Genomic DNA, 22,866 nt, shown 5'->3' with positions numbered 1-22,866 from the left:
TCGCCAAGCATGAGCGTGCTCAGCGCCAGCGGGGACAAAGCCTTAGGGTGGGGGCAAAGGGGTTACTCTGTTAATAAAAGGTAAAAAGTTATTGGCACCCTCTTTCTTTCACTCTACTCTTTGCCAAGATCCAGCACAAGAAGAACAAGGTAACTGCTGAACACCCATACACTCACAAGTACATTCCTATTTAAAGAGACAGTAAAACCATTGCAACTGAATATATGTTAATACATTTCTATTTTTGCATGTACACCCTACCCTTCATGGGGGGGTTGGGGGGAGAAAGTGGTGTTACATATGTATAAGAGCATGCTGTAGTTTAGTGAATAGTGGGTCATCCATGACTATTTTAATTCTTCCTTGAACAGATTAGTTTACAGATGTGATTATACGTTTTTTTTTTTTAAATATATAAATCGTTCCTGAAATGCATGTCAATTATCATACTCCATGCTTTATGCAAGTCATAGAGGAAAAAAATATATATGCCTGTTATCACTGATCCCTTTGGTAATTCCTAACACTGCCTGTGCTGCATTACATGGAGTAATACGGTAATGCAGGAGTGTAACACAGAGCAGAGACTGTGAGCCTGTAGCAATCAGTAGGCGTCTGTAGAACAGTGGAGAAAACCTTCAGAAGCAAACGCTTTTATTAATTGTGAATGTCCCGGTCAGCAATTAAAAGTAAACGGACAATTAGGTGTCTCTCAAAAAACAGTGTCCTGTGTCATATGTGAACTTCAGGGTTTTGCACTTTTCCCTCCCTTGATCTAGTACAGCACTGTGACGCAGGCAGTGCCGGCCACTAGTCTGCAGCCCATTCCCTGTGCAGTTCGCTGGAGTTGATGGCACTGTGCAAACAGGGAGAGGGAAAAGAGGAGAAAGAGGGAGATCTAAGCAGGAAAATGTGGGGGAACTGCGACTCAGAGAGGGATGGGGCCAATCACCCTCTTTTGAAGCTCCCCTGAGTTGGATTGCAGCATGTCAGCGAAGTCTAAGGGGCCAGCCTCGCCGCCAGAGGGGCAAGCCTCCAAAGCCAAGGTGAAAGAACAGATCAAGATCATTGTGGATGATTTGGAATTAGTACTGGGAGATCTGAAGGATGTAGCTAAAGAACTTAAGGAGGTAAGGTCTCCAATGATGCGGGAGGGAGGAGGAGGAGGGGAGAAAGAAAGCAGTGCCCAGCAAAGTGGGGCTATCTTTTGCTGCGGAAAATAGCTCGCCTGAAATCTTACTAAAACTACCTAACATAATCAATAGACCACACTGTCCTGCCAAAGCTGTGTAATGTTGTACTGGAACATGCTCACCTGTAAAAACAAAGTCATTTGCCAGGCTGGGATTTGTGAATGGAAGAATATATCTGGATTGTGTGTTGACTGCAGATGTGGAATATACTATTGGAATTGGTTATCATGCATATCGAAGCAAAAAATTAAATGCATATGCATAGTCACATGCATGAATATTTCATGGATAATTTAAATGCATGCATATTTAAAGGAGTACAGTGTTGTGTTATTTCTTGCTTGGTAGAGTTATAGTTGTACTGTATTTATGATGTGTGTGTATGGGTGCGGGGGAGACTGACGAATTTGCAGATTCCTGCTGTTTTAAATGGAGATAAGGGATTTGCTGTGGATTCTCACTGGATTCATAACAGTTTTACACAATTGTAGTTGCTTTCCATTGACCATAAGTTTTGCTGGTTTCTCTCAACTATATTGCACGAAAGGAGGAGCCTGACATCTTGGACCAAATGCAAAGCCCATCAAATGGATGTCTTTACAACCCCAGCTTCTCAATGCCTTTAAGACTTTTTTTTATTAATGGGATTCAGATTCCATTCAGCCATTGCAGAAGCTGTTTCTTCATGATATAAGGGCAGGTACTGTTTCACTGTGACAAGTGTCTAAAAAAAAAGCTGTCATATGTTCCATGTTTTATTTGCCTTACATATTTATTATTGAAGCCCTTTTCTTTAGGTGAGAGAATTAGAGCTGTACAATTTCCATTGGAATGTCCTGTATAAAAATAATGAGTGGAAAGTCTGTGCTTTGAATTCACAATGTAAAGGAAAATGCAGTGTGATGTGCTCATTATCTTGTAAGATAACTTTATAATTATACACATGCATTCTTATCATCTTGAAATGCTATCTAGATTTAAAATTACCCTCTTGTAGGAGTATTAATTATAGCGTTTAGACAGGGAAAGAGCCTGCTCCTACAGTCTTGTCACTGTAATGTAATTTGAATCCTGATCCCAGCATTTAAAGTCAGGCATATGATCACAGATGAACTTGGTTATTATTTTTTTACAGTATTTATTTACATGTGTTGACTATGTTAACAACCTGGTGTTATTAAAGAAAAACAAACACAGTACAAGATAGCTTATTTAAAGATGACTCTGTTTTTGAAAGCTCATGCACAACATATACAGTATAAACCCAATCACTAGATGTTGGTCCATATAAAAAGATCACACTGCTTTTTGTTTCTAAAATCTTTTAAGCATCTTCTAAAATTCTGTATGACAATATCATGCAGGAAATATTATGTTTGTAGATTTACTGCCCATGGTTTGGGAAAAAGTAATTCTGGAGCTGGTCAAATAAATAATAGATTTCCTTTTTATATTTGCATGGAGTGATTAATATGAAGAATTCTAAATGATCTCTATGTCTTGTGCATGTTCAGGGAAAACCTGTTTTCTTTTGCGAGTGGCAAGTGTCACATCCCTATTGTCTGGAGCAGATACATGTTGCTATAACAATACAACTCAGGTTTTTTTTAAGCAATTCCCCAAATCATAATTTTGCCACACAACTGGTAGACAGATGGTAGGATTATGCATTGAAATGTTATTCCATGGACTGAGTACTTTGCCTAGTAATCCTTTGTTTACCATTTATGTAAGACATTCTTTTCATTCAGCATTTAGTTTTCTATCTGGACTGCCTGCAACAGGTTTTTATTTGAGAGAGTTCTTCCTTGGAGTTGAATTGTGTAGATGGAACTATTGTATGATGGTAATAAAATAAAAAAACTCCTTAATATTAGGAATTAAATTCTGCGACGACCTACATTTCTTAAAGGTTTTCTATGAAAGATTATTTTTTAAAATATTTTCCTTCTAGTGGGGGGAGTTTCTCTGTCATTTTATTGAATCTAAAATATTATTTTTCAGGTATCTGCAGATGGAGTTCGTGTTATTATTTATTATGGTCTATCTACATATAAATGGGGATTTCATAAACTCATCGAAGAGAGATTCTCTGGCTAGGGACAGAAATTGAAATGACAAACGTATAATGTGTTGTTCTCTTATGCAGCAGTGCTATAATGTTAATCTGGCGGAAATCACTTTTTTATTCCAGTGACTCATGTTTATTGCTCATGAATGTACAGTAAAACAGTGAATCGCACACATTGTATTTTTTGTTAGAAACTGTATTTATTGTTTCCAATTTCAGTGATCCATTATCATTGCGGTGAAAGCACTTGCTAAGGATTTTTTCCCCACTTTCTAATGCGAGTGTGCAATAATTCATTTCAAAAGGAATTTTATAAGACAGTTCTGTTTTGAACGGATTTGAAAGGCTTTATTGGTAAAAATCCATCCTATTGCTAATTAGAGAATCACTTTTTTAGCACAGTTTAGAACAGCAGCATATCAGTGAAGAATGACTACAACTGGAGGAAAAACTGCTATTGCTAATCTTTTATTATAGCTTTTGTGGCCCTACTGTGCGTTGTCTAAGCGTATAGTATGTGTAGACACAGATGAACAGTGTGAGTACCAACTCTGCCCACTTTGTGATAACACACAAACTCACAAATCCTATTATAAGCAGTGCCTTGGACTCCTCTGGTAGATAGTAGTTATGTAATGTATCAAGATCTAATACTGTGAGTTTTGTTGTAAAAAATTACAGCAAAAAAATAATTTGGGATAGGCATTTGTTTTGATGCGACGTTGTGTCGCTCTCGCCAGCACTATAAGCGCAGCCTAACTTGAACAATAAATACCTGCAATGAATGAGCATGGAGAGGAGAAGACATAAACATATGGTAAAGCTTTATGTATATCATTATTTGTACAAACCTTACTAGTTTGTGTTTTTTTTGAAGCCAGACTTTGGTGTCAAATATTTGCATAAAAATATTGATCATACGGTACACATTTTCAGCTCATTTGCAAGTCTGTACATTCATATTTTCAAGGTGAAATAATTAGTCAGGTTGTGTGAGAAAACTGTTTAGTTTATCACTTCATTAGACACCAATTTACTTGTCACACTCAGTGATAGAATGGTAGCAATGTTCAAAAGGAAGAAGTAAACAAAATACTGTGAATGAGTCAGCTTACGCCAAACAATGAGGACCTGTTGGAGTTTTTCAAAGTGTCCAGTCAGGATGGGAATGTTGGTGCCTGCTTCAATGCTGTATGTTGGTATAGATAAAGTACTACAGTAGCATTATTTTGCATACTGCTGACCTTTTTGCAATCTTCCTATGACAAATATGCCAGTGCATTATTGGCCAGTAATGCCCTGTTCTTTGGGGATTATTACTTAAATCAACAATATGTCATGCAACAGCGGTAGGAATTATGAATAAAGCAATTCATTGAGTTGGAGACATTTACATTTTGTTTTATAAAAAAAGAAAGTGATGCACCAGTGTTATAAAAGTATAGAATAATAACTTTTGAACACACCCATTGCATGGGATATCAGCAACACCAGTATTTACCGCTTTGCGCTAGATAAATTGAGGTAGGTTCATCTGGTTTTAGTTTTGCAGCTGCAGTGCTGTATTTCAGACACACATTCCCAGCTAGCTCAAACTCCTACACCCACCACATCATGAATATATATTTATGTCAAAAAGAGTGCTACTGAGTGTGGCAAATGTATACAACAAATGACAGGGGTGCCCAATGCTACATCCAATTGACAAAACATATATGGTAATAAGTATAAAGTTTAAACACATCAATAATAATTACTTGGTTATTTAGTTAAACCCTTTGGCCAAAGCGTCATAAGCCTGCATACCAACGTCAAGGTACAACCAAATTAATGCAGGTCCTACTCTACACTGTGTTCACAGGTTCAAAGGGTTTAACTAAATAACCAAGTAATTTATTATTATTATTATTATTATTATTGAAGTATTTAAACTTTATACTTATTACCATATATGTTTTGTCAATTGGATTAGCATTGGGCACCCCTGTCTTTTGTTGTGTGCTGTATTTTAGGTAGTATTTTTGGGCTCATCTGGACAACAATCATAAAGGACCAGCACTCAGTGAATGATGAAATAAGCTTGTATATTTCTTCCCAATTCCAGAATAGGATATCCGTCCTCAGTAATTGAAGAGTTGCAGACTCCTCAAAACATGAAAATAAAAATACAAGTTACTCAGTACAGTACATATAGAAGAGAAAGGTATCACAAATCCACTGGCAACTTTTCAGACCCTTATGGTCCTTGGAAAAGCCAAGAGACTAAAACATCCCAAGCTAGTGCTGCACAGCTGAAGCAGAATCCCAGCATCACTGAGCACAATGTAATGTCCATATATTCAATGATTTGGAAATAATGAAGGATAGGTATGAAAAAAAATAAATGAAAAGGTGCCCTGTGCGTGAAACATGTCAGTGGACTACCTTTGTGCAACTCAATGTTGCTAGTGGTTCCGCTTTGTGAATAAATTACCTGTCATCCACTTTTCCTGTCTGGATTCCTGTTTTTTGCTATTGGAGCAGTGCTTTCCATGTTCCTGTTCTCCAGGTCTTCTAATTCCTTATGGTCCTTTGTCTGGTCTAATCAGGTGACAAAGAGGAAAACGGCTCTATACATTTCTTCTTAGGAAGAGAGAGCGGGTCATGGTGCAACTTTAAGATATTAATGTGGAATTTGGAGTTGCTCTAAGAAGAATCAGGATACCAGACTATTTTAGGGACTTGTTGATGCCCTGTATGTTGTGACCGCTGTTTTTAGCATTTTATTGTAATTGCATGTGCACATGCAGTGGTTGATGATGCTGTTGCTGACATCACACGGGACCATTTGACACATGATGCCAGAAGTTAAGTAACTGGTAGATGCCTCTCTCAGATTTATAATCGGATCAGGCGAAATCTGTTCTATGATCATTCTTCATTAACCCCATCTCTGCCATGAGGACCTTCAGTGCATTGTTTTGAAATTAGTTACAGGCTCTCTGGCATCAAAGGATTTAAATTGTAAACTTTATCCGGCTCATTATTTCCATTGTTATTTCATTTTCTTTTCGACGATACCACAGACAATAGTAACAGTAACACGTTGACACATTTTTTTAATCACTTTACAGAGATCAGAAACAATGTTTGATAAGGAAAACCAGCTCAGTAAAACAAATAAAATTATTTCCCCAGATCAAGAATAAAAATATACATTTTGGTATTTAAAAGCCAATTTATATCTTTTATATCAGCACTTACATGGCAATCCGATAATGAAAGTTTATCCAGCGGTCCCATGTCGTATTATTTAGGATATTTGCAACATTTACCATACTTTTTAGGAAAGTCTCACTTGTAGCAATTGCTTCTACCCAAAATAATCCTTAGATATTTCAACCTAATTTCAAAAAAGCTAAAATAGGTTTAGGTGATCTGGGGTGGAAATCTAAGCAATCCATAATTCACAAGGCTAGAAACATGACTAATGGTACTCATTATGTACAATTGGTTGCAAAAATAATTGGGAAATGCATACAGATATAGCAGACGTTACCACTTACGTTAATATGATGGCTAAGGCGATCGCGAATGTGTTATTCAATGCGGTACTTCGTATTAACAGAGATAATAACGTCTGCTACATTTTGTACTGTAGGTGTAAACAATGGAATAATGTATTTATTTTGCTTCTAAAATCTTTGAGCATCTGGTACAGCATATTCTTGCAGTATAGACTTTCTCAACTCTGTTTCCCAGCTTTCAACCTGCACTGGAACAGGATTTGCCAACATCACCCACAATCTTTGCAAGGAAAAATCCGAAACTTACTATACTTTTCTTATCCTTCTAGACCTCTCTGCAGCTTTTAACGACCACTCCCTGCTTCTCTTCATACTTTATTCTCTTGCCATCCATAGCGAGGCCATTTACTGGTTTTTCTTATACTCTGACCACCGCTCATTCCGTGTCTATCTAGCTATTTCTTCTTCTTTCTTCCACTTTCTGTTGGCGTTCCAGTCTTGGGACCTCTTATGTTCTCTCTCACAACCAAGATACTCACTTTCCTTTTTCACTATACTTAATCTGGATCCAGGGTCAATGTAGCATGTGAATAAATCCAACTAGCTTAACTCGTCCCCTTTTTAAAGCACACAAAGTCCTTCTAATTTCTTCAACTTTATTGGGGGAGTTAACAGAAATAAAAGTACTTGCACAATTATATAATTGGCAGATTTCTCTTGTCAGGAGAATGACCTAATGATGGGAAGGTGTTCTGCTGTGTGAGAGTGCTTCTCAGAGAGAGAGGAAGGTAAAAAAAAGGATTGCCTTTATAGAGGGATGAATGGAGGTAGAGTGTACTCACTTAGGTTGCTTGTTAGGAAAGAAAGCACACTTTCCTGACAGACAGGAACAGGCTGATGACCAATCTATTAAACAGAAAGGGTCAGAGGAACAGGGCTAAACCAACCTCATGGCTATGAGGATTGGGAGGTTGCCAGGGCAACCAACTAGTGGCTGTGTAAAAAGGGGATTATTGTAACAATAAAGTTGCAGTTTACACAACAGCAAATGCTGCTAGAACAGGGGGAAAACATGCAGCTTAACTAGGGAGAACAGTTATCCTGAGAGCTGCAAAGAAACACAAAAAATGTACAATCCTGTTCCAGGACAATACTGCTAATACTACTAAAATCTCCATGCTTTTTTCCTTTAGTGCTGTAAAGAGCACTCTCTATATTTTTTGCTCCTTTAGAGCATCATAATATACTAATAGTTGGCCCTTACTACATTACATCACCCCCCTTCCTAATCTTTTTTGAATGGTGCAGTGATCATCTCTGTTTCTCCTAAGTTCAAGTTAATCAACTGTTCTCCTTAAATTCCTTGGAAGTCTATCTTTGTGTTACTGCATTTTTTTTATCTCCTGTCCTTAAAGGCATTGCATACCTCAATCCACCACTATATCTCATCTCTAATCTCTTCTAACACAGCTTCAGTGTAAAGTGAACACCCCACTCTGCACAGTAATGACTTACTTCAGCGGTGTGCAAACTGGGGGGGGGGGGTGCAAGATTGTTTGGGGGGGGGGGGGGGCACGGTGGTTGCAAAGAGGCCCCGCACTCTTCCCCCAAGGCATTTAAATTAATGCCGGGGGATAATGTGAGGCCTCTGCAACTTTACTTACCTTCTCTTCGGCGACACGTCAACATGCATCATGGGGTCATTTGACGTCACGTTAGCATGGCAACGTGACGTCACATGACCCCGCGGCGTCATTTGATGCCGGAGAGAAGGTAAGGGAGGGGGGGGGGGGTGCGAGCAGGGTAGGGAAGCAGGCAGGGGGCGCAGTAGGGAAATATTGCGCACCCCTGCCTTACTTAATCAGCCTCTGTTTTTTGTGTGATCATAATGCATTCACTCTTGCAACACAGTCTCTCTGTAATGACCTACCAACCTTTATTCACCAAGTTTCAACTTTTTTATTTTAACCCTTTCAACACATTCTGGCAGCGAAAGGATTAATGTGGTTTACAAATAACCAAAATATGCATATTTTGTGTGTATTTTATATACCTGGATAATGTAGTATTTAAAAAAATCCGTTCACTTGAGAAGAACTTGGTCTCAAACTATATTACATGTTGAAATGTGATTCTTTAGAATCATAATTAGGAATATTGCATGCTAGGAGGTATTCGGGCGGGGGTGTTTACATAATCCTTAATTTTGGGGGGAATTGACGAGGAGACATCTGCAATAACTATGGTTCAGAGTTCAGAGCATTGTTTTGAGTACTACACTTAAAATACATACAGTACCAGAGAAAAGTCAGTGAGGTGGACGGAACAAAAATCTTTTGAGAAAGGAACTAAACCGGACACCGTGCTAGCAAGAAAATGTAACAAAAACTGCAAGGGGGTACTATACAGGTAGTACGTCAGAAATCAAGCACTCTGACCTACGATCCAAAACTTATAGTTGAGGGGTTTCCTAAATATTACTGTTATGATAGACAAAAGACAACTAATCCTACTCTCAAACACCTAAGCTATCTCAATTCCTGAAATTACATTTACCAACTATTTCCGAAATAGATCTCACAAATCTTAATGAGCCTATCTCAATTGAAGAAGCAACAATAGCAATTAAGTCCCTTAAATTATCTAAAACTTGGGGCCCCGATGAGTTCACTAACCTCTATTACAAAAAAGTAAGGAAAATGTAAGGAGACCTTAACCATTCACCTTACTAAAATATTCAATGAGTTCCTTGAAGACAAATCAAACTCAAGTGAAATGCTCCAGGCAAACATAGCTCTAATACATAAAATACATAAAGCAGAAAAATACAACAACAAAAGGTAGCGCTAACCAATAAATGATGATAATAACACAATGTGTAATACCCTATGTATAGACAATTAATCACACATAGGGGGCTGCCTGGTGATACAAAAAACTGACCCCCTGGTCAGAACTAGTGCATGGAAAGGAAATATGTATCTAAAGGCGCCTGAAATGACAATGAGTATATAAAAGGATATATAAAAACCAAGCCTGTTGGATGGTCGAACGTAGCTCCTCACGGTGTGCTTAAAAAGAAGAAAGCACAACACATAGCATAATACTGTTGGTAATAAAAGCATTTAATAACAATTCATAGCATACATAGACATATAAAACATATGGACAGAATAAAATAGAAGATGATTGAAGCACTCTGCAGCACCGATGGTATCAGATGCAATGCGCACTCACCAGATGGAAAATGTAAGCAGGCAGTGGATATACTAGAGAGTATCCCCTCTCGATGCTGTAAGCTGCTTCCTGCTCGCGGGCGTCTCCGTTGATGTGTGCACGTCAACCGGCGTGCAGAATCTCACACAGCACACTGGAAGGGACGCCCAGCTGGTCTGGAACGGCAGAAGCTGATTCGGCTCCCCGTCACGAGCGGCAAGCTAACTGAATAGCAGCAAACGCAGATTCATCTAATTCGTGGTGGGAAATCGCCAAACACAGTGGTGCAGAGGTGCTAGAATCGCCACCCTACGCGTTTTGAAAGCTATCCGCTTTCTTCCTCGGGTATATAGTAATAAAAGTCCATCAGAGTCCCTTAAATAGAGCGTCTGTAATTAGTTGGATTAATTTCACCTGCAGTCTAATGCACATGCGCAATGGGCAAATGAAGTAGTTCTTGAGCATAGTTATGCGATCAGGCACATGCGCAGTGAGGTAGTTCATGTTAGTATTACATTGTGCTGCTGCAGGTCTGAGTACTCAGCTGATACACGGACAAAACATACAAATGACTAAAACATGACTAACTAATACTAAACAACAACATAAAATATAGGAATACTAGTGATTTAAACATGAATATATAATAATATAATGTGGCTATTTAGAAAAATAAATAATCCACCAATAAGTGTGTCATCTTAGATTAAACAGTGCTAAATGCTATAAAATTACAGACATATACATATAGTAATTAAAACACACACTAAACTTTTGACAAAAATATTGTCTAATAGGATGAATCTGTTTTTGCCTGACCTTATCTATCCTGACCAAATAGCTTAGTCCCATGCAGTCAGGCCCCCGATAACATAAGATCAATTGATATCATTCATAATGAAGAAATGAAATCCCAGACTATTAGGGCCCTCCTATGATTACTCCCAAAGCATGGACCTTTAGTCGCGTAGTCACACTCCATGCTGACCCATGCATTATGACTTTGGGATATACTAAAATTAAAGTACAAGCTTATCACCAAAAAAAACGAATATGCAGTTGTGGTCCTGGATGAGTGTATTTACAGTATGGAGACCTTTCTCATTGATTCCCATATATCTTCCCACTCCTCCTATTCCATCGATACTCCCAGCTCCCAAATATGTCAAACAAACAACAAAACAATTGTTTAAAAAAACAAATACCAGAATACTGTGCTCACTCAATAGAAGCAATTTTAGAATTGATTATACATCTAGATGGATGCATGAGGCCTGGATTAGTTATGCATTTTAAATTGAATAAAACATATCTCTATAACTTCCATAGTAACTAACAGACTAAAAATCTTCTGGAGAAGGTTCATTGTAATGGACTAAAATAAAGATCAGGAAAGCTGCCAGGTACCACATAATGTGCATGATTTACACTAGGTAATCCAAACTGGTGAGTTTTCAAATGTAAAATGCATCAAGTTAGAAGAATCCAGCTAAGATATCATAACTTGCAGTCCAACATACGGCTTAAGTTATGTAATTGTTCTATAATAGGCCACATAGTTTCCTTTAAACAAATATGTAAAGCGCTTCTATCATTGATAAACAAACTGTGATTTCTGATTCAACAGTGCATGATCAAAGAAAAATGTACGAATAAAAATGAATGAAACTTTGTTTGCAATCTATCTTTCTATAATCCTATTTAATGATTGACTGGAATAAAAAACACATGATGAACTAACTGATCTATGTATCGTTCCCTTCTTTCCATAAAATTGTAAACAAAATTAGTGGCTTGCTAGGGGATCTTTTCAAACAAACTTAATAACCTACTTCAGCTAAGTAACATAATTGCATCCTCTCTACTGTCACAGATGCACAAAGCTCTGTTTAACAAGGGTAAATATCTTGACATTACCTAAATAGGTAGTGGAAGGTATTTTCCATGAGTTTAATGGTTATCCACTTAAACAATAGCAGTTAGACAATAGCAGAAGACATCTGCAGAAATTATGGTTCAGAGTATTGTTTTGAGTACTGCACTTAAAACACTTACCAGAGAAAAGGCAATGAGATGGATGGAATAAAAATCTCATTTACTTACTGTAAGTTAACACTGCCTTGCGTTAGCTTAAAGCAGCAGTCCAAGCTACTGTTTATTTTTTCATTTAATTTTGCCCTTTAATATGTGAATCGATACAATCCAAACAGTGATAAGGAATTAGTTAAGTTGCCGATCTATCCGTTCTCTTAAGATTCGGCTCGGATGTTCACTAAATGGGTGTCAATGCAGCAGAAGAGGACCAAAGAAGCAAAGTTCTGTGGGGAACATCATGTGACCAGGCAGTCACTAGATACAATTGGTGCACTGCTAGAGAGAGGGCAGGGCTCAAAAAGGGATGAGCCAGAGCCTGGTTCAGAATAGGAAGGGGATGGGACTTTGCAAATTATTGCTATAGAAACAAAAAATGCTTCGTACATTATAATACATAAAAAAATGTCATTCAGAATTGTTTTAAAAAAATGCAAAGTATTTTCTCATAGTACAGAACTAATTTATAAAAAAAACACATGTATGATATTGCTTGGTCTGCAGCTTTATTATAACTCACTATATGCCTGTCCTACATAAAGGTGGCATCAGTTGTGTCCGGACCCTGAAATATGGGGAGAAAGACATTTTAGTAGAGTCCCAAGTACTATATAAATCCCATCAAACCTCCCTCTAAATAACATATGGAGAAACACTTGTCCTCAAAAAGTTACGCAGAGTATATTTAAATGACTCACACCTTCTAAAACATGCTCATAAGATCTATACTGACAAACCTAAGGCTCCTTGGGATTAATGGGGTACTGGAGTTAGGCCAAATAGAATCAGAGCACACAACCTCTTCTATTCATGACAGCAGCTCTAGCTTTGAACTACCTCAGATGCTGGACGGACCCATTGCCAAAGCATACTTTAAACGGGCATTGAAAGGGACAAATGTACTTTATAAAGGCTCCCCATGATCTCACCACTCCCCTCCAAGCCACCGGGAGTGGGGGGAGATCAGAGTACAAGGGGTAGAAGAGGAGGAATCTTCCGGTTTACAAACTTTTTTTATGTATATAAAACACAAGGAGCTCATTTTTTGTGTGGAAGTCCTCCTCTCCTCTGGCTTGGGGTGGCATTGGATATTATCGCTGGACAGGGAGAGAGGAGGAACCTCCAAAAAAAATAACAAATGAACCCTCTATGCCCTAATAAAGTGGTTGGGGGAAGGGGATTACAGTTTTTTGGGTTGTAGGGATCTTTTATTGTAGAGAAAGGTCAGGGGTAAGGAGAGTAAGTGTGGTGACAGGAGGAGTGAGAGGCGGGTAAAAACAAAATACCCATATGTGCACTTCACCTGTTGTTTATTTTCGGAAAATATACTGTACACTTTAGTGGGTTTTTTTTTATGCTATAGGGATGTCTTGACAAGTATGTCAACAGCTGAAATTAGTGTAAATTTTAAAGAAAAAATATCAATAAAACTTTTTCCAACAATGATTCCTGGCTAGAAATATTTTTTGAGGAAACATATTACCCATGTCTAAATAGCTTGTGGTGTGTACCCTCAAAAAATATATACTTTTAGGGGGGTATGTTTCATGCTAGAGGTTCGTTTTGTCATTCCAATGATGGCGAGCACCTTTTGCTTTCAGCCATGAAAAGGTAATGTGTAAAGAGCCTTATGTAATCTTACTAATATACTCAATAGTATATAGTGCTAAACATATTTGGTAACTGTGTATTCACTGGACCGAGGGCAATGTACAGTAATATAGTATTCTTTTACATAATTACACTGAACTTGTGGGAGGAATTTTCATGCAAGGTCTGAAGTTAACAAGTGAAAAAATGCACAGCACAGCACAGAAAGACATGGCAGCCAGATTAGAAATAAAAAAAAATTTAAGTTTATTTAGGCCAATGCCAAGAGTAAAAAAGACAGCCAATCCTTGAACGTATTTCGCACCATTTTGTCAACGAGTAAAGGTACTACATAGAAAACAGCTGATAAATAATGCACTCCACTGGAAGCACCGACCCAAGTACAAATCAACAGCAGCGGATGTAACAAGGAAAGGAACTCCAGTGAAGAGCATCAGGAATCAGTAACAAGGAAAGAAACTCCGGTGAAGAGCATCAGGAATCAGTAACAAGGAAAGGAACTCCGGTGAAGAGCATCAGGAATCAGTAACAAGGAAAGGAACTCCGGTGAAGAGCATCAGGAATCAGTAACAAGGAAAGAAACTCCGGTGAAGAGCATCAGGAATCAGTAACAAGGAAAGGAACTCCGGTGAAGAGCATCAGGAATCAGTAACAAGGAAAGGAACTCCGGTGAAGAGCATCAGGAATCAGTAATGATCAGAATGGAAAATTAACCCATAAAACATAAGAAATCTAATGTATACTGACATAGTTCCCATAACAATCTGGAGGATATAGTATACAATGACAATGAATAAAACCACAAGCCATGTCTTGAAACAACTGCTACGATGAATCTCACAAAATCTATAAATATATGTACATACTGTATGCATGTACATATATAAAACGACACAACCCTTGTAAACAAATAACATATATGGTGACCTGACAACACATATGTCTACATAGACGATAAATCACCAATATCACTCTTTGTATATAATAAACATTTGAAAGGTGAACCCTCATCATATTATAATCATAAATAATGGAAAACTCTAAGGCCATGATTATACTTGCGGAGAGCGTGTGTGCGACGCTGGAACAAATGAATGTAATTCAATGCAGCGGCACATAGTTAAAGGGCTGCAGAGCGACCGCGCGAGCATCTCAAGAAAATGTTCAATTTTGAATTAGCTGTGCAGCGGGCGCGTCACATGAGGGGTTCAGCCATGATGTCACGTCTCCGCCACTCCTCCCTGTCGCTTCCCGATGCCTCCTGCCTGAAGTGCAGGTTTTGCGTGCGCGCAACGTCAAGCGAGCATGAACTATGAACGAGGCCTAAGAATATAACTATCCACATCACAATCACAACAGGAAGAAAAGAGCAGACCAATATAAGCACAATGTAAAGCAAACAGATTTGTGTTTATAATAATATAATAATATATAAATAAAACCAAACGGTGTATGCACCATCCATAAATCAAGCCATAAGAAATAATAAACAAAATATTTAAACTGAAAAGATCTCAGTTAGATAAATAAGTGTCCAAGTGAATAAAAACAAATATCCACAAAGTATCAATGTAAGAAATTGCAACGTTCCCAGTCCACACTGATACCCAGGGGATGAAGAGTATTCAGGATAAAGATCCAGTACATTTCACACTGATTTAATAGTAAAAGTATGTCTCCTCCCTTGAATGGGGTAGAAATACCTGAGAATTTAAAATTGTCAATAGAACCTAAAGGGCAAGACATGAAGTGTCGGGAGACTGGATAACAGCTATCCGCATTTCTGATACAATGCAAATCTTCCATGATGCGCATCTTAAGGGGTCTGGTGGTCCTCCCAATATAACCCATCTCGGAACCAAACCTAACAAGATACACAATGTATGTAGAATTGCAGTTGATAGCGGTTCTAATGATATAGGAAGATCTAAGCCGGCTACTCTGTATAATTTTAAGAGGCGCAGCATGAAAATAAGCACTACAATGCCCGTACTTGTGAAAACCTCTAGGAATTTTAAATATATTACTAGACTTTTCCTGAGAATGAAATAGGCTTGGAGACAAATGAGTGACTAAGGTTTTGACTTTCTTAAAAATAAACTTTGGGCCAAGATTAGTAAATGATTTGAGAGATTGATCAAGTTTTAGAACTTGATCAATGCTGTGCATATTGTCTTGTATGTGGCTAGTTTTCATTGACCATTGGAAGCATTTAATATATACTACTCACCACGTTATTAAGGGAAGCTTAAGACATCAATATTGATTATAACATCACATTATCTTTATTTGCAATTTATTATCCTTCATTGAATATTCACTGGATACATACATTCACTGGATACATACCAATATTTCTCTGATGCACTGAGGAGTGGATATTTTTTTTCATTTTTTTTCATTTTTTTTTCTTGAAGGTCTGAAGTTAGTGTACAGTAAATCTATGAGAATAATTTCATGACCACTGTGTTGAACAACAATTCCTGGACAGACTTTTTTTGTAGAAACATGACTTATCCATGTCTCCATTCTTTGAGATCTGTATTTTCAGAAAATATATACTTTTATGAGGGTATTTGTTATGCTAGAGGGACGTTTTGCCTTGGCAATGATGGCGAGCACCTTTTGTGTTCAGTCATGGAAAAATTCCGGTATGAAGAGCCTTGCGCATTCTCTCACAATGTTGACAAAATTGTATGTAAAGCTATATATATTTGGTATGAATGTACACAAGAAACCCAGGGCAATACCTTTTCTATTTATGGACAAGATTACACTGATTAGGTTTAAGAAATGTTGTTGCAAAGTTTGAATGTGTCTTGATATATTTCTCATACACTTACATTGTATTTAACAGAGATTTATGTCCAGAGCATTTGTGTAGAGAAAATATGCTACTCATGTTTGAATTTCTTGGGGCATGTACTTTGTGAAAATATATACTTCTGCATTGGTATTATTCTGATAGGTAGTATTGCCTTATTAATGATCGGGTACACCCTTTACATTCAGACTTCAAAATGTCAGATGGGAAAAGTCTTGCTAATTTAGGTTCTGTATTAACCAAAAAAGTATGTAAACCTATACATATCTAGTATTAGTGTAATCAGGGGACACAAGCTTATAATATTCAGTTTCAAGTTTAATGAAATGAATGGATTTGTTAGCAATTTCTGGACCAATGTTATTTAAATAAGTTGATTTAAAAAAATATATATTTATGAGCATCATATCTTGGTCACATGATATGCAATACACCCGAGACAGATACCAATGAAGAGCTCAACTTGTGCGGAAAAAAACAAAACAATATAACATTTTCATTGGTACATATGAAGCTGGCCACGGGAATCATACCTAAACAAATGTATACCACAAGTTTGCAAATGTGGGTGGCAAACACCCTTGGCACTGAAGGGTTAAGGTAAAGGAAATAATAAAACATTTCCATTAGGAAGATGTTGGCATACTATTTAACGTTCAGTACTTTTTGATGCTGTCTGACAAATAGGAACAATGCGTTTCAATTATTCTTCCGAGATCTGAGCATTTGTACACATAAACCCCTTCCAATATAAGTATGTGTCTTGCTATTTATAAAGTTGTGTAGCACATTTATATTCTTGACCAGATTTGATATTTCTTATGAGAAGACGTCAGGCATATTTTCACCCAACTAGCATACGTATCAGGGATACGACAGTATAAACAGACACACTAAATATCTCAGGACCGAGTTCGCAATAAAAACCTGAAATGCTACAAATGTACCCACTTTTGATCAAATAGAACATTCCCACTTTGTTTGGAAGTTTTCATTGTGTTTCTGATCATCAGAAATATAACAGAAAAAGCATTTGTTGACTGTACACATTAATGGGGGTTCAAATTGCCAGAATGATAACTTACCCCCTTCGCTGCCCTTAGGACATTTATAAAGGGCCTTCTCCTTTCGTGTGTTGGGAAGTACCACTTATTAGCTTAAGTGTGCCATGACATGTGTTATGAGTTAGCAGAACTGTCTCTCTCTGTCACTTGTTTATCATATATAGAGTTGTTTACTGCAAAGCACGTGTGACTCATCAGTTTTAGTATGCATTTTGCTACAACACTTCTCACTGATTGGAGGAAGCCTAACACAAAATACAGCTCAACCCCATTATAGCGCGATACGCTTACAGTATAACGCAGTTTGAGCATGGACCCCAAATTAAAAAAAAAAAAAATTAAAGTTGTTTTTTTTTTGCACACACTCACTGCACACTGCATACATTCACTGCACACTGCATACATTCACAGCACACTGCTTACACTCACAGCACACTGCATACATTCACAGCACACTGCACACACTCACTGCACACTGCACACACTCACTGCACACTGCACACACTCACAGCACACTGCATACACTCACAGCACACTGCACACACAGCACACTGCACACTGCACACACACACACACACACTCACAGCACACTGCACACACACACACTGACACACACACAGCACACTGCACAGCACACTGCATACACTCATAACACACAATCACAGCACACTGCATACATTCACAGCACACTGCATACACTCACAGCACACTGCATACACTCACTGCACACACTCAGCACACACTCACAGCACACTGCATACACTCACAGCACACTGCATACATTCACAGCACACTGCACACACTCACAGCACACTGCACACACACACACTGACACACTGACACACACACACAGTCAAATACACACACACACACACACACACACATACACACTGTCTCTTTAAGGGAGCTTGCTCTCGCAAGACGGAAGCAGAAGCAGGAAGCAGAGACAGGGAGAAGAGCTGGCAGATGCCGGGTAAGTGCTGTGTGCTGTTGCCGCTGCCCCACCGGGTCTGGGAATGCTGGGAGAGTTCTCAGCTTTCCCCCTCCGGCGGACACGATACCACCACCACAAAAAAAAAAAAAGTTTTATGTAGGGCTTTACAGAGACATTTTGCAGATACAGACACTGCCCCGTAGAGCTTACAATCTATGGTTTTTTGGTGCCTGATTAATTTAGTGTGTGTTGTAATGGTAACCTTTAGACTGCACTGGTCTTTGAATAGAACTCCATTTTAACCTCCTGGATACTTAATATTTCAAGTCATTAGATCTCTGCATTAGTTTTGAGACATAACAGTGTTGGAAAGGGCAAGAAGTATTATAATGTAAATAATACAATGGGAAATAAATGGCAATCGGCATGGGCTGCTACTTTTAATCAACCTCTTCCGGCTGCATTTGCTCACCTGCATTTCCTAGAATTGTAAGTGAGCAGAACTAGCTCAGATCATTAAAAGTAATTTGAATTGTTTTTTATTTCAAATAAAAAACAAAAAAATGACTAAACACTAAATCACACATCGGTTGGCGTCGTGATTACATGTGTTATGTGCCTTTTTATCTTCGCTAAATTGTAAGTGTGATTCTTACGCTTTTAATGATAAAACTTTAATTATAAAACTTTTAATGCTATATTGATCTGTGCTATGGATGTCCTCTTTCTTCCTCGCTGAGGTACATCTCTCCTGACATCCACCACTGAGATACAACTATCATTCAAGAACAGATTTTGCCAGAGTTTGGAGTTGCCTTATTACTGTACATCTTGTACACTGTGAGTAGGCTGCCCATAGGAGCCAAGAATTAAGCTGAAGCATATCATCATCATTGCACTATTATTGGCATTTAGATCTTTCTCTTGTTGGTTTTCTCCCTGTGCTCCCCCTGGAATGTGAGAGAAAACACTGTTATTGGTTATTAGTATGTACATACGGCTCGAAAATATTTTTTCAGATATCAATAGTGCGTTTCCATGTATATTTATTACACAGGTTTGCTGAAATAATGTCAAAGGTTCAGATGATTTTTTTTCCATAAACAGACCATAAACGTTAAAATTAAATGTATAAACTTATATGTGTAGGGTCAGTATATTTCTTTTCCATGTCTAATTATTACATATACTGTGCTAAGCTAGTAAATACAAAATGATTTATATCTGAAACTTCGTTCATGATTAATGATCAGGGGATTAACATTCTCAAAATAAATACAGTAACGTACTTTAGAAAATGACAATAAACCTTCTTACAACCTAAAATGAATACTTCATAGACAAGCAATCGCTTCTGAATTCCTAAGCCCAGTGAAATCAGAAGTATAGTAAATGCAGGGAAAGGGATTCTTTTATGTTCTAAACAAACATTTCCAGGAATCACCACACCAAGAAGAAACACTATAATCTCCTTTAAATACAGTAGGATCAATGTTTTGAAGTCACTTCTGAAATATAATAGAATGCGCACAGTAGTTTAAAGGTCATCTCACCCATCGTTCGCCTGTTACAGCATGTGCCAAACTGCATAGTGATGTTCTACAACAAAGACAGCAAAAATAAGTCATTCCAAAGAGTTACAGATTAACTGTTCCAAGCAATTTCAGTAGTGATGTCTATTCTTCTTTACAATTCTTTTATATCTTTAGCCTTTTCCTTAGAATTTCATTCCACCTTTGGTATATGCTTAACCTGGTTGCTGTGCCTTGGTGTTTCAGAGTAGGACAAATACTCATAACTCGTTAGTATTTTTATGATGGATTCTAAAATCAATGCAGATTGGGAAGTTTGTATACAGAAAATTTAATTAAATAAAGCTGTTGACAAAGACCCATATCCACAAAGCTCCCTTAAGTGACTTAGGCTAAGCCCCCAGCGCGCGCGTCGGGGTGCTTGGTGGCGCTCATTCCCGGCAGCAGCGCGACCTGGTGGCCTTCTAACAACGCGCGATGGGGAAGCGTGGCGGGGGCACGGCCATGAAGTCACATGACTGGTTCACCCTCATTGGTTGAACCGCCATTGTGACATGGCAAATGCTCGGCTGCCGCGCCAATAGAAAAAAATCGTGTCTTTTGGCCAAGGCGGTCTCGCTTCGTGGCTTGTGCGTGCATGCACGCGGACCTGAGGCCTGCCACATAGAGGGCTATGCGGCACGCCGTCGCGTTCTCAGCCTTGGCCACTGGGGACCTAGCTTAATTGAGGCAATCCAAGCTGGACGTTCCCCCCCCCCCCCCTTTTTTTTATACATAGAATTGAAGCAAAAAAAGCATCCGGAGCAGCATCAATGAACTAGCAAAGATGTAGATACGCACCCAAGGTCAGAATTAAGGCTTTATTAGTACAGACAAATAGGACAGACAAAATCTATGTTCTCCCTCTACGCGTTTCACACCACACAGGGTGCTTCGTCAAGGGATTTTGTAGGGTCTGGATGGTTTTAACTAACATAACATTTTTTCCTGGTATTATTTCCCTCTTCTCTCTCAACTTGAGTTAAACACAAATGTATGGGTCTGCATTTGATTAACGCTTAGACATGATATAATAAAGTGGCATTAAGTCTAAGCTAAAGAGATTAGAATGCCATTGTTTTTGCATATAATTAGCTGTAAGGATGCGTGATTAGCTCAGGGAAAATGCCATCATTTCTTGTATTTGGTAACTTCATGGTCTGAACTCTAATTTAACAGAGCCTTGTGGTTATGGGTCTGGACTTTAGACTTGGTTTGAGACCAGTATTGATGTTAAAAATGAATAGAGTAAATGTATTTGAGGATTCCTCTTTTAATAAAAAAGCATATACCATGGCAGAAGTAGACATATGTACGCATTAAAGGGTGAACATTTGCTAATTTTTTTAATCTCTTCTAACTTCTTCTTATATATGGGACAACCCTAAGACTTGGTGCCCCAGCCTTTGCCAAACTGGTTGCTTCCCTAGTCAACTCTATTCTGTCTGCAGGCCATATCCCTAAGACCTGGAAAACTGCCAGAGTTGTCCCAATCTTCGAAAGTGGGGACAAAAACACTATCTCAAACTACAGGCCAATCTCTCTTCTCCCAATACTATCAAAAGTCATGGAAAATGTGTTCACTCACAATTAAGCGACTACTATACAAAGACAAATTTCTCTAGCCAATTCCAATCTGCCTTTTGCCTTAAACACTCCCTGGTAACTATCCTCCTAAAAGTTTGCTATGAGATTGTCATGCCTGTATGCCCGCAGACCTGGCAAGACCCCAATACTGAGGTGGGAACGGTATTACCAAACACCCACAGCAGTGGGGGCAAGCCCGGAGTGTGGTTTGGCGTTGCTGGGCCTGTTGGAAGATAGTTAGTATACTTGCAACGTCTTGGTGGTATAACGTAAGAGTGGTCGTGTCCGTGCGCCAAAGTCCAGGGATCCAGAAAGCAGAGTAGTCAAGTTCGTAAGCCAAGTCCAAGGGTTCCAGAGGTCAGCAATGTAGAGTTCTTAAGCAGGGTTCAAGGGTAACAGGGAGCAGGGTAGTCCAGGACGAGCAGGGGTCAAAACCAGGGAAATCCAAAGATAAGCAGGAGCAGGCTGGAACACAGAGAGAGCAACGCATAGGACTGCACACACAGGGATAACAGAAGCTACAGTATGCAGAGCAATGATAGAAAGGACAGACAGGGATTTTAAAGGAGGGAACACCAATAGGAGAGAGAGGAGGAGCAGAGGGAGAAGTGGGAGACAGCAGGGATAGGTCAGGAGGAGAAGAGGAGGAGACAGTGGGATCAGACCGAGAGTTGCTTGCAGGGCATGGGAGGAGGAGTTAAGAAACTGACAGGCTTTAGAAAAGGAGCGTGTGCGCGCGCCCTCTGTAAACTGAGAGTGCGCGTGCACAGGTTGCGTCACGAGAGGCGCGGAGCGCTGCGCCGCAGGCATACCTGCGTAGGGGAGCAGAGGCACAGAGGGGACAGCCACCGGAGGTGAGGGAATGGAAGCGGGCACTGAGGGGACCAGGGAGCGGGGAACGTCGCCACAGGGGCTCGGGGACCATGCGGTTGCGCGAGACTTGCGGGGCGCGCGCTGTGGCAAGGTAATGGCGTCAGAGGCTGCCGTAGCGGAGCAGGAGTGGGTAAGCGAAGGGAGGTTGGCAGGGGAAGGGACAGAGAGGGTGACGTCAGGAGCATAAGAAGGGGAAGGAATCCCCTGAACCGTCACAGAGATCCAGTGTGAAATGGAAGTGGGACAACTTACTAGTGCAATATTTCTAGATTTTGCAAAGACTTTTGATACTGTTGATCACGTTATGTTGCTAAAGAAACTCCAG

At 39.0% G+C, this 22,866-nt stretch overlaps 1 protein-coding gene across 1 annotated transcript in view; it reads left to right on the top strand.

Annotated features, from left to right (window-relative positions):
* The first annotated feature begins 604 nt into the window (after window positions 1–604).
* The window catches only part of PRR16 (proline rich 16), a 524,483-nt gene continuing 502,221 nt past the window's right edge, over window positions 605–22,866 (top strand). Inside the window, exon 1 of the mRNA XM_075601055.1 lies at window positions 605–1,130. Within this exon, the coding sequence (XP_075457170.1) occupies window positions 987–1,130 (144 nt within the window). The 5' untranslated portion in view covers window positions 605–986. The remainder of the gene's footprint in view (window positions 1,131–22,866) is intronic.

Source organism: Ascaphus truei, chromosome 1, assembly GCF_040206685.1.
Source record: "Ascaphus truei isolate aAscTru1 chromosome 1, aAscTru1.hap1, whole genome shotgun sequence".
In the NCBI taxonomy this organism is placed as follows: domain Eukaryota; kingdom Metazoa; phylum Chordata; class Amphibia; order Anura; family Ascaphidae; genus Ascaphus; species Ascaphus truei.
This window is presented reverse-complemented; position numbering and strand designations above follow the sequence as displayed.